General features: G+C 40.8%; 1 protein-coding gene across 2 annotated transcripts; it reads right to left on the reverse strand.

Moving 5' to 3' along the window:
* Positions 1 to 441: 441 nt before the first annotated feature.
* LOC129777169 (uncharacterized) lies at positions 442 to 20,988 on the reverse strand. 2 transcript variants are annotated; one of them, XM_055783264.1, is made up of 4 exons: positions 20,862 to 20,988; positions 18,460 to 20,797; positions 17,322 to 17,511; positions 442 to 795 (listed from the first exon to the last, which is right to left on the reverse strand). In XM_055783264.1, exons 2-4 carry the CDS (start codon positions 20,578 to 20,580, stop codon positions 776 to 778), a joined length of 2,331 nt encoding a protein of 776 aa, XP_055639239.1. In that variant the 5' UTR covers positions 20,581 to 20,797; positions 20,862 to 20,988; the 3' UTR covers positions 442 to 775. The 2 variants fall into 2 exon arrangements, with proteins under 2 accessions (XP_055639239.1, XP_055639238.1); XM_055783263.1 differs by lacking the exon at positions 20,862 to 20,988 and having other exon boundaries at positions 18,460 to 20,855.
* Between the last annotated feature and the right edge of the window lie 906 nt (positions 20,989 to 21,894).

Consider the following 21,894-nt stretch of genomic DNA (forward strand, 5'->3'; position numbering starts at 1 on the left):
TGAACATTTCAACCATACTCTATTTGTGGGGCCTAGTAGATGGGTTCGGATGGTAGATTTTAGATCTCGTCTGACTGCAACTTTGAACTCCTACCTTGAAAAAAAAAGAAGCTCATCGTTTACAACGCCTGACCCTTTGGAACTATCCATCGATAAGCACTCTTCGACTAGTTGTTGAACGGCTGCTTCTTCAACGTCTGGGGCTTCAACACCAAGAGTCTGCCTACAGTTCTCGCTACTGATCTCGGGGTTGAGAGCATATTTTCGCGGAAGGAACAATATCATGGCAATATGTATTCATCAAGACCTCTTCACGGTGTTGTCCAGTGTTACGGTTTTGATAATTCAGGACACTATATCGCATTAATCTTCAATGGATGTCAAAGTGGTACAATGGAGGTGTAAATATTTCCGAACCCACAAAATAAAAATGTACATAATTTTATTTTATTTCTCTTGTTTAGGCTGATTAACTACAAAATTTATCACAAATTATCGTTAATACATACAAAAAAACAGTGATGATGCTGGTTTATTTTAATCGACATATTCACGGGTATCTAAAACTTTTTTTTTCTATTAAATCATAACACTAACACAAAAATACATTTTCTTCACGGAATCCCGCCGATCAGTACCATCTTACAACTAGGAACTAAATTTGGTTTTGGGGATCGTTCCAAAATGTTTAGTTAACAAACATAAATTACTACTGTAATGTTCTTTTACTGAATAAAATCTAATAATGTTGCTACGATTTTGATTTGAAATGTCATCAATTGACTTTAGCATTATCTGGAAATAAAGAATAAAAGGAAACGTTAGTTTACATAACAATTTTATAAACTTCAAAATCATGGATCGAAGTAAGAACGGTTTTTTATGGAACTAAGAATATGTGGCGACATTTAACCCTTTGTGGTCGGAATAAATTTTCCTTGAAAGAGATCCCTTTCTCTTTCCACGCTAATAATTCGTTGTTTACACCGAGTACTGTTATTTATTATTCATAGACACTGCGTATTAATTCGTGAATAAGTCCACTAGACATTAAAATTCGTTTGGAAAAAGAGTAAACTATTACATATTGGTGGACAAAGTATTTAGAATGATTCCTTGCTGTGGTGGCTGAGAGTAGACATACGACCGCAAAGGGTTAAACCAATGAGCTTTTGAGGTTGGTCGAAACTCGATGAATCGATTACGAAAGAAATAGCACGGAAATCTCGTCAAACTACGGGTTTATAAAATATTTCAACTCAACAATGTACAACGTCGGATGTTGCTTACTCGTTGTCCAAACAACAAAGCGACTGGAAGTTTGACTACCACGAAGGTCCAAGATACACAAGCGTTGTGACTAGCTTCTGAGCTGGACTTTTGAAGAAACCGGTACAATATTGTGAAGATAAATTCTAAATGTTCTGGTTGTTGAATCACATTTCTTCTCTTCTCAAAAGCAACGCGGTATCTATTTTCGCACACGATGACTCTTATTTCGTCCTTCGATTTCAGCCAACCTCCGCCAACGTTATCTGATCGACCGTTGCTAGTTGCTACGTTGCTACTACCAGAACGTAGATGGATGAAATACGCGTGCCAACGATTACCTTTTGGCAACATCGGATGACGCGAATGACATTATTGCGTTCACCGAAACTAAGCTGGACGATAGAACCCTCTCAACTCAGATTCTTGACCAGCACTACGAAGTTTTTCGATGTGATCGTTCCTCGTACAACATCCTTATCTGGGAAGGGTTAACCCAGACGTCGAGTGGGGCTCTCACCCACTAAAACCAAACCCTCTACTCGTTGCCTCATTTCCCCCGGAACCATATCTAGGCGACTACTTGAGGGGGCGGCTGTGCTCATGCACTTCACGAGTCTCCAACGCTGACTTGCGTTGTTCGTACCCTTTTCCTATATATTCTTATTCACAATTCGTTGTTCCCGAATGTTTATTGCGCAGGCATTCATTTACCCGTCGAGACGTGTACCGATTAGGAATTGCCCTCCAACTTGACGCGCAACCCGTCACAGCCATCCTCGCGGGATTTCTCTTCCCAACGAAGCACCGGTTAGATGGTGCCCTCCATCATGACGCGTGTTCCGTCACAGCTACTCTCGTGAGGATCGCACCAGTTTGATGACGTTGTAACGTATTGGTGTCATCCGGAGACTAACTCTGTTGTTAATCTGAATCCCTCTTTGACCTCTGCGGGGAGTGCTGTTCTATTGGATGGAGTCACCTTTCTCGATCTCCAGTAGCGCAACTTCAACTGAATCTGTTTTTTTTGTGCTCCCGATATTACCATTGCTATCAACGAATCTGTATCGCCACTGACAGCGGTGGATTCCAAGCGAAAAACAGCAGATATTTCGTCTAAGGTGTTCTCGGGCATTCAGGAATCGTCCTCTGTTTCTGAAATGTGCGATTTATTTTCAAAACACTTTGCATCGGTGTTTGTTTCTGATGCAGCCACCCCATCAGAAGCCAAGAGAGCTGCAGCTAACTTTCCAGAGAGTTTAATAGACTTACGACCATTTGTCGTTGTTCGCGCCAAACTCGACCGGTCCGGCATGACGTCATCGATGTACACATTGAGCGCCTGCGCGGGACAATTTTGACGGAGAACTACGTCTTTCATTATGGGTGCCAAATCAGAAAACAGGTCACGATTTTATGAAATAAAGTTAACGTTAATAACTATTTTTGTCGCGAACGGAATAAGACGATTGATATACCAAACGATTCGGAAATTTCCTAAAATTGGTTTTACTATACAACCTGACCCGGCAAACTTCGTCCCGCCCAAAATTTGTTTTTTGTTATCAACACCTTCAAACATTCACGTTTTGTTACTAAGCACAGGTTCATGAGTCCAATCGCAGAACTGTTCATTGACTGATCTCCTAATCGACCCCGTTGAATTTACCTTTTACTATAAAACTCCTAGTACTTCTACCAAAACTCATCATTATAACATCAGATTATTTTCAGACACAATTCTCGCTCAAGATTTTTAAACCACTTGAAGTTAACATGTTTCTCCGTTACATGGAATAAATGTTTGATACAGAAAATATGATAGAATATAGACAGTCCCCTCCCCTCTTTTCCCTTAGAGAGGGGAGAGGAGTGTCTATTCACCATAGAAACGTTTTGTGTCCCCTAAAATCTTCACATGCCAAATTTGACTCCATTTGCTTGATTAGTTTTCGAGGTATGAAGAAATTTGTTCTTCTTTCGTATGACGGCCCACCCTAAGAGAGGGGGAGGAATGCCGAACCAGCATAGAAACATTTATTGCACCCTAGAACCTCCACATGCCAAATTACGTTTCGTATACTTGATTAGTTCTCGAGTTATGCAGAAATTTGTGTTTCATTTGGATGAGAGCACCCCTTAGATAGGGGGGAGGAGTGTCGAACCGCCTTAGAAATGTCTCTCTCATAAAACCTCCACATGCTAAATTTAGTTCCGTTTGCTTGATTAGTTCTTGAATTATGCGGAAATGTATGCTTTTTTGGGTACCCTAAAACCTTCGCATGCCAAATTTGGCACTTTCTTGATTCACTTGTTTTCGAACCACCATAGGAACATTAATTGCAAACCTAAAACCTCCAAATGCCAAATTTGGTTTCGTATGCTTGATTAGTTTTCGAGTTATGAAGAAATTTGCCTTTCATTTGTATGGCAGCTCCCCCTTAGAGAGGGGGTGGAGTATCTAACCACCATAGAATCATTTATTGCACCCTAAAACCTCCACATGCCAAATTTGGTTTCGTTTGCTTTATTATTTTCGAGTAATGCAGTAATTTGTGTTTCATTTGTATGGCAGCCCCCCTTAGAGAGGGGGGTAGAGTGTTTAACCACCGTGAAAACATTTATTGCGCCCTGAAACCTCCATATACCTAATTTGATTTCGTTTGCTTGATTAATTCTCGAATAATGCAGAAATGTGTGTTTCATTCGTATTGCCTGACCACCGTGAAAACATTTATTGCGCCCTAAAACCTCCATATACCTAATTTCGTTTCATTTGCTTGATAATTCTCGAGTAAAATGCGATTCACATACAAGATCCACGTCACGTTGCGTCAATTATTCTTCCAAGCAGTTCTTATGCAAACATTCACATACACCAGCAACGGCAACATCGACTTGCCGTTGCTGGTGTTTGTGAATGCTTCAATAAGATTTGCATGGAAGAATAATTGACGCAACTTTACGTGACGGAACGTGAACGTGACGTGGATGTTGTATGTGAATCGCGCTTAATGCAGAAATTTGTGTTTCATTAGTATGGCAGCCCCCCCTTAGAGAGGGGGGTGGAGTGTCTAACCACCGTGAAAACATTTATTGCGCCCTAAAACCTCTACATATCTATATGTCCGTGTTGCCAAAACTGGGTATGTCACACAGAAACCATTGCCTGCCTTTCTCAAGGCTGAAGAAAAGTTTTATTTCCACACAGTTCACGTGTTTAAAAGAGGTGACAAGTGTAACGTGGCATCGTGGCATAACCAGTTTATCTGCCGCCTCTAAATAGAGGAGCGCGCCCAAGTTGATGCTATCTACACCGACATAAAAGCCGCTTTCGATCGAATTGACCATCGCATCCTATTGAGAAAACTATCCCGTCTTGGTGCTTCCGACGAATTCATCAACTGGCTGAGGTCAAACCTTTATGGAAAAATGCTCCGTGTCAAGATCCTCACACTTCATCTCCATTTGCTGTTTCTTCGGGAGTTCAGCAAGGCAGCAATCTAGGGCTACTGCTGTTCGCGATCTTCTATAACGATGTGTCGCTTTTTCTAGCATCTGACTGTGTGTCGATCTATGCAGACAATTTGAAAATCTATCTAGCCATCAATACTCTCGAGGGTTGCCATCGGTTATAGAGCCTGCTTGACCAGTTCGTGAGTTGGTGTCGCCTGGAGAAACTAACCATCAGCATAACTGTTTCATCATGAGGTTCCATCGAAAAAGACAGCCAACTATATTCGACTACACGATCGATGATTTCATCTTGGAGAGAGTCAGTCAGGTCAACGACTGGGGTGTAACTCTTGACCCTAAGCTCATCTTCGACGCACACCAATCTGCATTGATATCCAAGGTCAATCGTCAGCTTGGGTTTGTTCCGAGAATCTCTAGGAACTTTACTGATCTCTACTGCCTGAAATATCTCTTCTGCCCGCTGGTTCGGCCAATTCTTGAAACCGCATCTGCATTATGGAGCCCTTTCCAACAAATGTGGATCGTCAGGATTGAACGGATTCAATAATGGTTCATCCGTAGAGCGCTTAGAGATCTGCTTTGGCGTGACCCGCGGAACCTGCCGTCATATACAGCTAGAGCTTGAGCTTGGGTAGACTGTACAATTCGTAGTTGCTCTCCGTGATTGACCTGAACCAACCAAATTGCACAAAGAACACACAGAATGACGCTTGGGACTAGCAAATCATTCTCGTTGTACAATTTTCGGTGATTCGAGCTTTAAATGGTCAATAACGACGCCGGCCACGTCCTTACAGTCACCAGGGGAAGGAAAGGAATGTTAGTATGATATTCGCCGCCCGAAGGCCAGAAGGGTCGCCTCTATAGCTTGTTTCCCTAGCGTTTATCATGGATGGGATAGTTGTTAGTGGGAATGGTTAAGAAAAATCAGGATTCACTGCGGTAAGTGATGTGATTCTAAAAACGTGAACTCTCAATTATGCGGCGAGATGAGATTTGAAGAAAACATACATTCTTATCGGACCGGTCATGCATTTCATTATTCATCGTGCATAGTACATAGATACTTTTCCTGACCTGAGAAGGTAGAAAACTTCTCTAAAAACTCTAAAGAACTGAAGAGTTAAAGAATTGAATAATTGTAGAATCAAATAACTAAATAGTTCAATTATTAAATAATTTAAAAATTCAAGAATTGAATAATTCGGGAACAAAAAAATAACAAAAAGAATCAAAGAATTTAAGGGTTAAATAATTATGGCGTACACTACGATGGCGACTCGTATACACAAACTATCTGTTCACTATCCTTGTTTTATTATATGCTGCACAAGATTCGCATTGACCTATAGATCTATTAAAACAAAAAACAAAGTTGTATCCACAGAAACATATATTGAGTAATGAATAAAAATGAATTTCCATTTTTGTGAATTTGTATCCACAACTTAAAGATCTGCCTCTGAAATCTCTTCATTTATAGCGCTGGACGCTAGTATACGCAACAATAAAATGGCACATTTGACACAGAATAAGTACGAAACAGAATGTTTACACAAGACACATTTATATGAGAGAAATTCAAAACCGCACGACACATGAATTTATGTTTGAAATCGGAAGACTTCTTTAACGAGGAACTGCACTGTATCTCCAGCAATGCGCACAGGCACACATCATACGCACATACATTACACAGCCATGCATTCAAAACCACGTCATGAGAGACGAATGGCTATTATAACGTAAAGATATACTCTACGTTCCAATTAACAATTCAAAACACCAGACACCCCCAGTTATCACAAGAGTAACACACAACACGTGTGCAAATTAATGAAAAAAAAAATTGTATGTACGCAGTAACCACATACTGTGGGAGAGAGGGAGAGAAGAATAATAAATAATGCATGCTGTAGCTTAGCTTAATCGTCCTACTGAGCTGCGACGTCTCAACCATATTGATACTGTGATACCATCACTGCTCAATCTAAGTACAGAGACGGCTGTACTTTGTGAGTAGGTCTCCTAGAAAAACGTAATTTTCCTTATTTCGCTGCATCTGCCCTGCCTCTATGCCAGGGATGGTAAAAAATCACATTCAACGATCAATGAATAAGTATATCCCTCTAGTCGGAAATTTTTAAATCACCCCCAGCAGGCGATGCTCTTTTATTCTTCATATGTACACAGAGAGAATACTTGGAACGGTGAGCTACCAAGATCTCAAAAAAGCAATATAAAAGCGGAATCCCCACTACTTGCACTCTCGAAGCATTACTTCCACTACTCAAGTTTTATCGTGAGTGCAAGCCACAAACGGTTAATCCCATTCCATAGAGCGGATGATGAGTTCTTGATCGGAAAGTGTAATAAGAGACGATCAACTGAAATCTTACGACACTCATCGAGGAATTTTTAATTCTCTATTGCATTGTCCGCAGTGAGTGGCTGACTCAGTCTCGTGTCGATTTTATTATGCTGTCGTCTCCCGTCCGATTAACAGCAGACGGGAAATGGATGCAATTGATTAATTTTATTACCAGCAGATTTGGGCGAATCTCATTCCGCCAAAAATCGTTTTTTAGATACCAATAATTCTGAACATTCACAGTTCTCTCCAAATAATTTTTCCAATAGTAATTCAATTAGTGACTTCACGAAACACCTTTCGAATTCGATTGAATTTCAGACCCTTTTTTATTTTGTAGATAAAATGGATCACATATTTGATTAATTCAATTCTGTGTGGTTACGTTCTTCGTTGCGAATAAATGTAATGAATTAGTATGGACGTATTTTATTCATATATCGTGGACTTCCGACATATCTGGCAGTAGATTTATCGAACGACTAATGTTTTTTATATCACTTCAAACTTGTTGCATCTCTCAAGTGTGCATACTGCTTTGACCGCAGATTTGCATGGTTAAATCTGGTTAATTTCAGGTATTCAGTCTTCATTTTGTCGAATGAATACTGTTGGAACAATAGGTATCGCAGCAAATGATTATCAACATCCTACCTTTTCATCAAACGGTATGCGAAGAATTTCAGTGAACTGACGGCATTGGAATATATGCTTTGTGAGGACCACACAATTATTATCAGAGCTGATAAACATCCGACTGGAAGTCATGAACATCAATTCAATGTGCCCAAGATAAATTTATCCTTTGAAGGTCATTAACCTTTCTAAAGATGATCAGATGGAATATATTCCAATGTGATCTGGAATAACCTGTCCAACACCTTATGATCGTAATATTGTTTCTGCTATTATTCTGATGTTTCATAACACGGCACTCTATTGATTATTCGCCGAAAATGAATAAAAAATATCCTTGAAGTTAGCCTACGGTTTTAGTAGCAGTGCAATATGGTGAGCCAGTCTCAGGATAAGAAAACATTGAAAAATAAAGTTTTTTTTGAATGAACCAATAGTAAAACAAAATGTCAAAAACTTTCTCAGCTTTGTGATAGCAGAGAATCATTATCCATTTGAGTTGTATGAGTATGGATGAGTGGCGGAAAAATATATCTCGCAAGACCACGTGTTCGATGTCGTAATAGCCTTGGCCAATAACGCATTTACATTAACTCATAAAATTAGTGATTTGAGGAGGATTATTGATTGTAGTCTCTTGTAGATTAATTTAAACACCATCTGAGAAATCCTCTGTGAAACATTAAACATGAAAGTCGTCCTATCTGCTGTAGCGCATTTTTTTATTTTACCCAGTTTCATCGAAGTAAACGCACTCGGAAAGGAAAATTGAACGCCCGGACGAGAGAGCGAGAATCGTAAAGCGTACGTCATAGAGACACTCATTCAAAGCAAATTCTTGTTAGGAGTTGTAAACAAAACGAGGACGGAGAGTAACTCAATTATTCGAACTAGTTTCAGTCTAGCAATGCTTTGGTCAACTCAGAGTTACCAAGAGAAAATCATTTGGTTATGATGGGTGAGGATTAATAGTTAGTCGCAGTTTGCACAGATTGCGATCTGTGCAGTTTGCGATTAATCGTAAATCACATCATGCTCCCTTGTTTTCCATCCTTGCTCGATGCAACTTAGTAGTTCACACAGGCACATCCACATTTCCAGCTACACGAACACGAACGAACATGAATCCGTCCGCCGGGAATGAAAATAGTTTCACATAACAGAATCATTTTCAACGAACAAAAACCCAACTTAAATGTTCAGTTTTTGATTCCTTGGCACGAACTCCTATTTAACAAATAATTCACATTTGTGCTCAAAAGCCTATTCTTCACGGCCCTGACAAACACGCGTAAAAATCTGCACTAACTAAACAGTAAAAAAGCGGCCGAAGTGAAAATTTGTCTTTTAGTGTAGGGGCAACAATTAACGAAGATGAAACAATGTGTGCTACTCAATATCACTTCAATAAGCATTTTTTAACATGGCAAACTGTACTAGATTCGGATTTCTCACAAATTACACATTCGAAAAAACAAACGCTTATCCCTGCCGTCATATACAGCTAGATGTCGCTTACTGATTTTGAATACTCTTGAGCTTCGTAGGCGTATTCAACAAGCCACCTTCGTTGTAAAACTGCTTTATGGTCAAATCGATGCGCCTAACTTGCTCGAGGGGGTGAACTTCCGCGCACTCAGTAGACTTCTACGATCATCGTTTTTGCTGCAACCGCTTTCACATCGTACATCGTTTGTTCAACACGAGCCGATCACGGAAACTATCAGAACCTTTTAGTTTCCCACTCTCTTGACATCTCTCTTCGGTAAGGTTTGCCATTTCGTAATGGAAAGATATACAATCCAACAACGAGTCGTGATTATTAAAATTTACTACCGAAATTCGGAATCAATGGCCTCAACTTTAAGAGCGCTCAGTCAAGTTTATGGTCGCCATAATCGTCCTGCCAGATCAAGAATTGAGCGTCTAGTGGAAAAATTGAATCCACAGACACAGTACAAAATGTTTCCGTGCCAGTGAGACAATAAAGTGCCCGTTGTTTTGTCTCAACACAACACAAAGTCGCTGACGATCGCACACTCAGATCGCAGCTTGCATTGACTCGTCGAAGGACCACGGCGCACATTCGCCGTAAAACAACACGAAATAATTTACCCTCAGCGACACACAGCCGCACCAGCAGAGAAATTTCAGCGGCTGAAACACGCCATTAACCGCTGCACAACACGATGCTGGCAAAAGGACGACAGGATCGAACACATTCGTTGCTTGTTTGTCGCTCAGTGACTCACAAGACAACGGAGGATGGAATCTACGTTGGTCGCCCTGTTGACCAGAATGGATTTCACTGCTGCTGCTTCACTGGGACACTCTCTAAATCAACGATAGTCCTACGTCACCCTTGCGGTTATACCATAGATATAACCCACTTCCTGTTTTTAACATTCTAGACGAAAATTACAGGATTTGTCTGTTGTAATTTTTTTTTGTTCAATCCATCCATCCTTGAATGCACCGTGTGAAATATTGTTTCCACTTCACGATGAAAACGAAATGAAAGGCACGCCATTGAACTACGTTTTACGAGTTAGTGAAGCGTCAAAGATAATAAGGGGTTTTCATGCAGGATGAACACCTTTCAAATAGAACGTATGAATAAATATTAACTACTCAGTATCTAATTAGTGTTCAATGTGAATGGAAAACTTTGTTTTCTTCATGTAGTAAAATAATCTCTTGCAAAAATTGTTTTGAAAATTATTTTATATTAGAAGCTTTAGCTTGGGTAGAAAACTATTGTCGTATCCGGATGTCGACACCGTAACGTTGTCATCGCGGATACACCGTGAAGAGGAAACGGGAATAAAGCCACAAAACTCCATATTTCCACTTATCATAAAGCTGGGAAGGGTGGTCTCCGTAGCCACATTGGTTGCGCGTTTGCTTAGTAAGCGATCGATCGAGAGTTCAAAACTCGGGGCCCTCATTGACCATCTTTGTGTTGTTACAGAATAACTACGTCCACGCAACAATCATCAGCGATGGAGATTGATCCACGGTCGAAATAAGATCGATTCATCCATACAACTGCTCTGCTCTGCAAGACACATCGGGCTGCTGTTCTATTGATAACTCAACCATGATCATATCAACTGTCTCCGCCGTCCGGTGGTTTAACTGGATAATGGAAAAACAGAAGGAATACTCTTACTGTCACGGACGAAAGGGCCAAATCAGGGCCGGCAGGAGGCATTTCCCAGTGATGCCGCGCAGCGTGAAAGTAATTGTTCATCCTCGTAGGAAACGAAGAGCAAGAAATAAATATGTTGCAGCGGATGCTTATCGTCCGCCTGCACTGGAAGAATTTATGGTGAGAACCGTAAATATGTAGAAATAGGAGCCGGTCGCTTATCGATCACAGACGGAAGGTCTGGTAATATTAGGCTGTCAAAAAAGTCCTGCGGTATTTTTTTTAAATTTTAATTTGTTCATAAAATTAGTTACAATCATCTGTCACGATTGTTCGTGTGACTTTTGAGGGTTCCGCCCTTCCAAATTACGTTGCAATAGGGGCACTTCGTTTACCTGTTCGATTGTTTGTACCCCGGGTAATGAAATGCAACAAATGTATGTAACTCGGTCACACGGCCGCCTATTGTTGCAATAAAAAACGTTGCGCAGATTGTGGAGAGAGCCATGATGAGAATCCTTGCGCGAAAGAGCACAAGTGTCTTCATTGCGGCGGGACTCCTCATGATCTTATTCAATGCCCGGTGTACAAACAACGAGGGGAAAAACTCAAGCGTTCCTTAAAGGAACGTTCCAAGCGGACTTTTGCAGAAATGCTTAAGAGTTCCGTGCCAACGACACAGGACAATCCCTACTCCATTCTGCAGAACGACGAGCCTGTTGCTGACGCTCCCAATGCCGGATGTTCCGGTACATCGCAGGGTGCCATCAGGAAAAGAAAAATTACTTCTTTTCCATCACTCCCCAGAAAGAATACCGAAACTTCCCAAGTTGGAATGAAGCCTCGAACTGAACGTGCTGAGAATAGGCCGAAGCAAGTACCTCCCGGTTTACGTGGTCATGCTACCAACCAGGGGTCCTCAGCACTTCCCGGAACAACAACGAACACGTCTGTTCCATTTTCGCGGTCGAAGCAACAGCCACTACCTGGCCTGCTTGCGCTTCAGACCTTGTGAATAACATTTTAAATGCTTTAAATATAAATGATCCTCTTAAAAGCATAGTATTATGTTTGCTTCCGGTTGTGAGAACATTTTTGAAAAAAAAATGTGGCTTTTTAGCAGCGTTCATTTCCCTCGATGCCTAATTCAGCGCAAGAGGTCAAGGATTTGACCACTGTCATACAGTGGAATTGCAGAAGCATCATCCCTAAACTAGACCAATTTAAATTTTTAGTTCACAGTTCTAACTGTGATGTATTTTCTCTCTGTGAAACATGGCTTTGTTCAGCCGACGAGCTGAATTTTCACGATTTCAACATTATTCGCCTAGATCGTAACGACTCGTTTGGTGGCGTACTATTAGGGATCAAAAAACGTCACTCCTTCTATAGAGTCACTATCCCATCGATTACAGGTATTGAAGTTGTCGCTTGCCAGATACAAATCAATGGCAAAGAACTCTGCATTGCTTCGATATATATTCCTCCCAGGACTACGGTAGGCCGCCATCAGTTCTTTGATATTATCGAGGCATTGCCGGAGCCGCGGTCAATCTTAGGTGACTTCAACTCCCATGGAACAGCATGGGGGTCACTCTACGATGACAACCGTGCCACGTTGATTTATGATCTGTGCGACAACTTCAACATGACAGTTTTAAATACTGGGGAAGCAACTAGGATAGCCAACCCTCCTGCACGGGCAAGCATGCTAGACATATCTCTCTGCTCTTCTTCATTATCCCTGGATTGCACATGGAAGGTAATCCAAGATCCCCACGGTAGTGATCACCTACCAATAATTTTATCGATCGCCAATGAATCAAAATCTAGTGAGTCAGTCGATATTGCGTATGACCTCACGAAGAATATTGACTGGAGAAAATTTGCAGAATTAATATCTGAAGCAATCATTTCGATGCATGAACTTCCTCCCCTTGAAGAGTATAATTTTATATCAAGTTTGATTTACGATAGCGCACTTCAAGCTCAAAAGAAACGTGTACCGGCTACCACTTTCCGACGTCGTCCTCCATCACTTTGGTGGGACAAGGAATGTTCAAAGGTCTACCTTGAAAAATCATCCGCTTTCAAAAAATTCAGGAAAACTGGATTAGTGGAATGGTTTCGAAAGTACCAAGCTCTAGAAGCCAAACTAAAAGGTCTGATTAAAGCAAAAAAGCGTGGATATTGGCGGAAGTTCGTCAATGGTTTGTCAAGGGAAACCGCTATGAGTACTCTTTAGAATACGGCTAGGAGAATGCGTGGCTGGAACCATACCAATGAAAGTGAGGAATATTCTGACCGTTGGATTTTCAAATTTGCAAGGAAGGTTTGTCCCGATTCTGTTCCTGCACAAAGCGTCGTACGCGATATTCCGCTCCAATGCGATTATGAGAATTTTTCGATGGTAGAATTCTCAATTGCCCTCCTCTCATGTAACAATTCAGCTCCGGGGTCGGACAAGATTAAATTCAACTTGTTGAAGAATCTTCCCGACTTGGCAAAACAGCGTTTGCTGAACTTGTTCAACAAGTTTCTGGAGCTGAATATTGTCCCGCATGACTAGAGACAAGTGAGAGTGATAGCCATACGAAAACCCAACAAGCCGGCTTGCGATCACAACTCGTATAGGCCGATTGCAATGTTATCCTGTATTCGCAAATTGTTAGAGAAAATGATTCTACTTCGTTTAGACAAGTGGGTCGAAACGAACAATTTGCTGTCAAATACGCAGTTTGGCTTCCGCCGAGGTAAAGGGACGAATGATTGTCTCGCGCTGCTATCTTCTGAAATCCAAATCGCATTTGCTCGCAAAGAACAAATGGCTTCCGTTTTTCTCGATATCAAAGGGGCATTTCATTCAGTTTCCATGGAAATTCTCTCAGAGAAGCTTCATAATCGTGGACTTTCACCAATTCTGAATAATTTCCTGTACAATTTACTGTCAGAAAAGCACATGAATTTCTCTCATGGCAACTCAAAATCTTCTCGTTACAGTTTTATGGGCCTACCGCAAGGCTCCTGCCTAAGCCCCCTCTTGTACAGTTTTTACGTCAATGATATGGATGATTGTCTAACTAGAGACTGCACGCTGAGACAACTTGCAGACGATGGAGTTATTTCCATCACGGGTACTAATCCCGTCGCTCTGCAAAAGTCGTTGCAAGATACCATGAACAATCTGTTCACGTGGGCCCTCAAGCTGGGTATCGAATTCTCTACGGAGAAAACTGAAATGGTCGTTTTTTCTAGGAAGCACGAACCCGCCCAATTCCAGCTTTACCTATCCGGCAAAACGATCCAACACTCTATGTTTTTCAAATACCTGGGTGTATATTTTGATTCTAAATGTACCTGGGGGAGACACATTGCGTATTTGAAACAGAAATGCCAGCAAAGAATCAGTTTTCTCCAAACAATAACCGGAACATGGTGGGGTGCCCATCCAGGAGACCTCATTCAGTTGTACAAAACAACGATATTGTCAGTGTTAGAATATGGCAGTTTTTGCTTCCGATCAGCTGCCAGGATTCATATTCTCAAGCTGGAGAGGATACAATATCGTTGCTTGCGTATAGCCATGGGGTGTTTGCATTCGACACATACGATGAGTCTCGAAGTTTTGGCAGGAGTACCCCCGCTTACTCTTCGGTTCACAGAATTATCCTACAGATTTCTCATCCGTTGCAAGATCATGAATCCATTGGTGATTGATAACTTCGAAAATCTACTCCAGCTGACTCCTCAGTCAAGTTTTATGTCTTTATACCATGAGTACCTTACCCACGACGTGCACCCTTCACCAGGCATCTCCAACCAAGTTTGCTTCCCATACTTTTGCAATTCCTCTGTCATTTTTGATCTGTCCATGCGACAAAAAAATCCATGGAATACCAGATCACCTGCGCTCCAATGTTATTCCGTCGATATTTTCGGAAAAATATGGGAAAGTTGGATCTGATAAAATGTTCTTTACTGACGGTTCATACATAAACGGGTCCACTGGCTTCGGCATCTTCAATGAAAATTCCAGTGCCTCTTTCAAACTCAAAGATCCTTGTTCCGTGTATGTCGCAGAAATGGGTGCGATATACTATGCTCTAGGAATCGTTGAAACACTGCCCATCGACCATTATTTTATTTTTTCAGACAGTCTCAGCTCAATAGAGGCAATCCGCTCAATGAAAGTTGATAAACGCTCATCTTATTTCCTAACAAGAATAAGACATTGAGTGTTTTGGTCGAAAAATTATTCAAGATTACCTTAGCATGGGTTCCCTCTCATTGCTCGATTCCGGGGAATGAGAAAGCGGACTCGCTAGCTAAGTTGGGCGCTTCAGAAGGCACACTTTTTGAAAGGCAAATTGCTTATAACGAATTTTTTCACATTCCTCGTCAGGACACACTCGTTAGTTGGCAGCGCATGTGGAGTGAAGATGAGTTCGGTCGTTGGTTACACACGATTATCTCTAAGGTCTCGACGAGTGCATGGTTCAAGGGATTGAATGTAGGTCGTGATTTCATTCGCGTGATATCTCGGCTTATGTCCAATCACTACAACCTAAACGCGCATCTCTATCGCATTGGGCTCGCAGCAAACAATCTTTGTGATTGTGGCGATGGCTACCACGACATCGAGCATGTTGTCTGGTCGTGTATCCGGTTCCATGCTGCTCGCTCTCAGCTCTCTAGAGCACTGAGAGCAAAAGGCAGACAATCGGATATCCCCGTCCGGGATATCTTAGGTAGCCGGGATCCTGATCTTCTGCTTCATCTATACCTGTTCCTCAGAAACGCCGATGTCAACGTTTAATGATGTTTCCTTCGTTGTGTCCCCGTTTCATAACCCTCCTACCCGATCGATAAACTTTTACTTAGTCGCGGCAATACATACACACACTCTTTACAGATGCACGGGCCAAAGGTTGTGCAGTCCACTGATCATTCAACAAGAGCCAAAGGTTGTACCGCTCATGACAACTCTACACGAACTGATGATTGCGCCGGCTAGTGACCATTCTATCCTGGATTCCTCGAGTCGAGAAAGACGCACCACGCTAGATATGGGGTACAGACTAGGGAGCGTTGCTGATTAATGGTCAGCTGCATCCCAATAGGAAGTAGCCCGTGTCGGGCACACGTATAGAGCATCGAAGACTGCAACATACCAATTAAGAGAACACTTGTAATACTAACCTCGAGCCAACCGCGAGTAATCGGTTACATATTACTAACATAGTTGTAAGACAAAAATTGTCAAAATATTGGACTCCCGGCCCCGTCAGGCTAACGCCACATGTGCCTTAATAAAAAATAGATTTTTGGAAAAAAAAATCTGTTTTAAGTCAAATATGCGCCGTTTTGTTCGATGACTTGTTCCCAACGAGATGCTAACTTCATAATACCCCTGTTATAGAAGCTCGCTTCCTTATTGGCAAAAAGCTCGGATAGCCAATTTTCACAGGCCTTTTTTGTGGCTAACTTCTGTCTACCTAGCTCGTTCGCCATGGACAAAAACAGGTGGTAGTCACTTGGTGCAAGGTCCGGACTATACGGCGGATGCAAAAGAACCCCCCATCCGAGCTCCCGGAGCTTCTAGCGCGTCACCAAAGAAGTGTGTGGCCTGGCGTTGTCCTGATGGAAGACAATGCGGCCTCTGTTTATCAAAGATGGCCTCTTCTTCATGAGTGCTACCTTCAAGCGGTCCAGTTGTTGGCAGTACAGGTCCGAATTGAGCGTTTGGCCATAGGGAAGCTGCTCATAATAGATTATTCCTTGACAATCCCACCAAACACACAGCAGAACCTTCCTGGCCGTTAATGAGGGCTTGGCCACCGTCTGAGCCGCTTCAGCGGGCTTCGACCACGACCGTTTGCGCTTCACGTTGTCGTAAGTGACCCACTTTTCATCGCCAGTCACCATCCGCTTCAGAAACGGGTCGATTTTGTTGCGATTCAGCAGCGATTCACATGCGTCAATACGGACAAAGATGTTTTTTTGCGTCAACGTGTGTGGCAACCATATATCGAGCTTCTTTGTGAATCCAAGCTTCTTCAAATGGTTAATAACGGTTTGATGACTTATCCCCAGCTCTTGGCCGATGCTACGGCTGCTACTATGCCGGTCTTTCTCGGCTAATTCAGCGATTTTGTCGCAATTTTCGGGTCCTGGATTTTAAAGGTTTTCCAGGTAGTCGACACCCTGGAAATGATAGTATCAACTCTAAACTAGTACACATAGAGTGTAAACCACATATCTTGAATGTATTATAGCATAAAGGGTTCTACTAAAGCTGTTGGTCAATGTTCAAAAACAGATCTGAAAAGGCGTACAAACGCATGTCGTTCGCTCGTCTGGAGTGTAAGTATTCACAGTATTTACACTTCAGATTTACCAAATCATAAACAGACTCACCTTCAACTCTGAACAGACTGGGTGCAATGTAACATCGGAGTTGCACATTGGAGCAGTTATCTGGATTTTGTATTCCACAGTGAGGGCACTTCAAATGCATAATGTTGGAATTCTTATTCTCAATGGTAGTGTACCGATTGCTGCAGCTACGGTGGAAAAGATGTCTTCTGGAACAAATAACAAAATCACCCTGCAAAAACATACAACACTGTTAGTATTGACCCAATACTTAACACGTTCGTCGCCTAATGCGCTGGTTTTGAGTTTCTCACGAGGCCCAAATTGCGGATGATTTATTAAATGAAGACCTAACATAGTTTTTAGACAACTTTTACATGATCTAGTGAAATTTCTTTCTATTTGAAGACGAATTGACAACAATAGCACATGTCAAAGTCATATTATACGGGTTTCGCAAAAAACTCCAGTACAAACCTTCTGTACTATGAATTCATAAAAAGTATAGTATAAACATTATATTAATATGATTATGATTTTATTATTTTTCTACACATCCTATAGTTACAATTAGGTGCTTATGCAGTCAAATTCCTTTTGAAAATCCTATCAAATTTGAACGAGGAAAGTGTCACCCATATCTGGGTGACGGGGCGACGAAAGGGTTAAAAAGATCTTGAGCTTGCACAGGAATATGAATCGTACCGTTTTGTCTCATATTCCAAACACTTAAGCTTTGATATGGCCATTGAACAGTGTCTACAAAATAGTTGAAACAACTACAAAAATTGAAACAAATTACAAAAAATGAACGATGCTCGTTTTTTACGGAATTTGCTAACGCAAACATTTTATCATTAGTTTTGTCTGTCACTTTTTTTGCAAATGTCTAATAATCTAAATTATAGGCTGTATCGATACCTGTAACTGATGTCAAAATGAAGCCTATGCCTCAAAGAATGTCTGTGTTTTTATTATTCAATTATTTATAACATAAAAGTTTAGTAAATTTACATTTAAAAATTAAGTGTTCAGAAATTAAGACCGTTCACTGTTAGCAAGAGACAGCCGCTAAAAATGTTTGAATAATGATGATGGCTCGTGAACTCAACGAAAATTCCAACCCGGAATAAAAAAAACCTTGACCAATCGAATGAAAAAACGTTATTATTTTAATTACCTGCGTACAAAAAATTCCACACGCAGGACAACAGTCGTGACACCTTAGCCTCCTGCGATGCATGTGGCATAAAAGTTGATAGCTGACTTTACAACCAGGCCGCAACAAATTTTGAAGGTCACCGTGTAACTTCTTCCTACATCCCACATAATATCCATCGATGTCATCAATTGCGGTACACAAACCATTACTTTGTGTTTTGGCTATGAAAAATTTGCTTCGTTGTTGGCAATGGCAAACGTATTTCTTCTGGTGTCGTACCACCGGGAGCATGGTTAGTTCATCTTGTTTGGAGATAATCTTTGCGGATGATGCGGTTTCAGCATGTTCTGTTTTATCTAAAATTACACTGTCTTGTGCAAAGGTCGATTTTGAATTCGTTTTATGGCACGATTCCGTAGCTTTCGACTCATGTTCCTGAGATACTTCAAGTGCCACATCACGACTGTCTCTTCTTCTCAAACCAAGCATTAAGAAATGTTTTTCTTTTAAGTCAAGCATTTTTTGAGTTTGACAAAATGAACTTTCATCTTCAGACAACTTATTTTTACCGCTAGTTTGGTCTGATTCTCCTCCACCTCCTAAACAGTCTTGTGCACTTTGGTATTTTTTCGAATTCTTATTAGAACAGTCATCGGGTGGCTCTAGAGGCAATCTGTGTTGATGTAGATGCTTTGATTTTTCTAAATTATCTGAGCTGTTAGCTTCAGCTGGCATGGCATTTTCCTTTATATCTGAAAATGTGTTTGATCTCGCAATTTTTCGCAGTTCAAATTCGTTCTTCAGATCTTCGTTTGCCAGTATTTTAGCAGACAGTTTTATTGGACGCGATAGTCTTCCTTGGAAACCTACTGCATCATTTTTCTCTCTCCGAGCGATTGCTGAAGCTAATATCCCATCACTTCCGTCCTTCGAAACACGCTGCGATGATCTTGCGTAGTATTTTTTGAGACTTTTTATTTTTCGTGCACGCTCCTGAGACTTACGATAGTGCTTAGCGGTTCTGTTACATTGTCTTGTAGTTTTCCAGTTAGTGTTAATCGACACACTTTTAACTATGGATGTGTGTAGGTTTCGATTTTTACCATTCCTGACACTGATATGTTGAGAATTATTGTCGATAATCGCCTTAGGTTTGTTCCTTGTTCTCGCTCTCGTATTCTGGGCATAACGAGATCTCGTCATTTTCATAGATTTATTCACCGGTTTATCCTTACGCGTATCGCAGTGTTGACTTTTTGGCGTATTGACACTAGAATTCTTCATTTTAATATCACTGTCAAATGGATTATTAAAACCACAATCATCAACACCTTCCGAGCTCAATAACTGTAACGATTTAACTGGCGTTAACGATTTCTCCAGATTCTTTGTCTCAGGTTGTTGTGTCTGTTCAACAATTTTCTGTTCAAGTTCCCTATCGGATTGATTATTCAGTCTTTTTGACCTCCGAATCGGAAGATGTTTCTTTGAAATATTCAATGTATCAACTTGATTTTCATGGTTATTCACGAGTTGATCGACTTGTTTCTCATATTGCGAAATTTGATGTTGTTGAATATTTTCCGAACAATCTAAATTCTCCTGGCTCGACTTAAGAGACGTGCAAACGAATACGGTTGGCGAAGAATTCGTATCAGGCAGATCTTTGTCAAACTGTTTTGCACTTACGGTTTCATTCTCCTCATACGATTCGAGACTTTTTTCTTCGTTGGCGTAAAGTGTAGTGTTTTCATTTTCATTTGATGATGTTTTATTTTCCTGATTCATTCCGGTTATATTCTCCGGTTTATCGGGGCTAGCTATAGAAATGGCAAGAGCTTCTTGAATTTCAACATTACTTATGTCGTTTGCAATCTGAATTTCGATGACATTGTCTTCGAGAATAACCGAGGTGCTGGTGTAGCTTTCGACGACTTTTATGTTATTGGAAATGTTACATGCACTGTTCGATTTGTGTTTTGATAGACGTCTGTTCTTCGACCGACTGGCAAATTGATTATTTTTTAAAGCCCGCCATTTGAAGGTTTCATCCATAGAGATTTCTGCTTGTCTCGGCAACACACTTTCCTGATTGAATGTGGAAGACATATGATTCAGTAAACTATCGATGAAATTCATATTTCCTTATGAGAGACACCGTTTACGATCACCAATCTGTTTATTCTAACAAGACAGCAACATTGGTCTTTAAACATTTGACTTTAACACTCCTCTAAAATTATTTTTTTATAATTTGTGAACTGCAAAAATCTCGTATAATATACTCTCATCACAAAGTATTGCACGTTTCATGAAAAACTAGTTTTCAGCGATGCTACGCCCTAATGAGGCAATTCTAAAATCATGGAAAATACAATTTTTAATTGAAATGTAAAACTTCTCATGGAATGAAGAAATACCTGGTAGACATCACAGCTTACAGAGACAAGGCTAGTTCTTTAGCGAGTTTTTTGATGACGTCATCCGAGTCGTCAGTGTAAACAGTCGCCAGTTGTATTTTGTTTTCTGACTTACGCGTAAATGTTCCTGAAATGAAAAATCGAAAATGGTTCAATGAGCTGTGAGCGGGTGTATAAATTATGAAAATGACATTATCGGACCAAAAAAAAGATTCTTTCGCTTTCCGAAAAACCGAAAATTATGTTCTTTGTGGATAAATGTTTTATCAAATTATTCATGGTGTTAAATATAATCAACTATATTATCAACGCACAAACTTACAAAGCACGAAAAATAAAAAATAAGAACACATTGTTTACTTCAACGACTCAGATGACGTCACTAAAAAATGACTGATCCGGAGTAGCTAGCCTTGTCTCTGTCAAGGCGCCTAGAAGTATATACTAAGGTGGGCCAACTTGCTAAAACCACTCTTCAGCCATCTTGGAAGTCTACTGTGTTTTGTTTGTAAACAAAACACAATACGCTATTGCCGAAGCTCGCTCGTGATCAGTCTGTCTCTTTCACGCTACAAGCAAATAATTCCCCTTCTACTTTCTTCCGTGCTGTTTTCATATACCGCTCCCCTAACCAACTTAGTGACGAAACGGCCTCACCTAGTACCATAGACCCGTCTTGGTCTCTGTAAGCCGTGGTAGACATCAAGATGTATAGAAGTATTATTACTAGGTGGGCCAATCTGCTAAAACCACTCTGCAGCCATCTTGAAAATCTACTGTGCTCTGTTTACAAACAAAACACAATACGCTTTTTATAAGCAAATTGCCATACGATACGGCCATTTGCATTACAGACGTCTCTTCAGTAAGAATAAATTGATCTCGTTGAACTTTATTTTTTTTTATTCTGGCTTTTTCGATCCACGACGCCACAAGCACGAATAGAGAAGCAGATTCACTGGAAATTGAAGAAATAATCCCGGTTGAAGTAAGTAGCTATTGGCCATCTTCGTGAAGGTTTATAATGTTTACA

Source organism: Toxorhynchites rutilus, chromosome 3, assembly GCF_029784135.1.
Source record: "Toxorhynchites rutilus septentrionalis strain SRP chromosome 3, ASM2978413v1, whole genome shotgun sequence".
Lineage (NCBI taxonomy): Eukaryota > Metazoa > Arthropoda > Insecta > Diptera > Culicidae > Toxorhynchites > Toxorhynchites rutilus.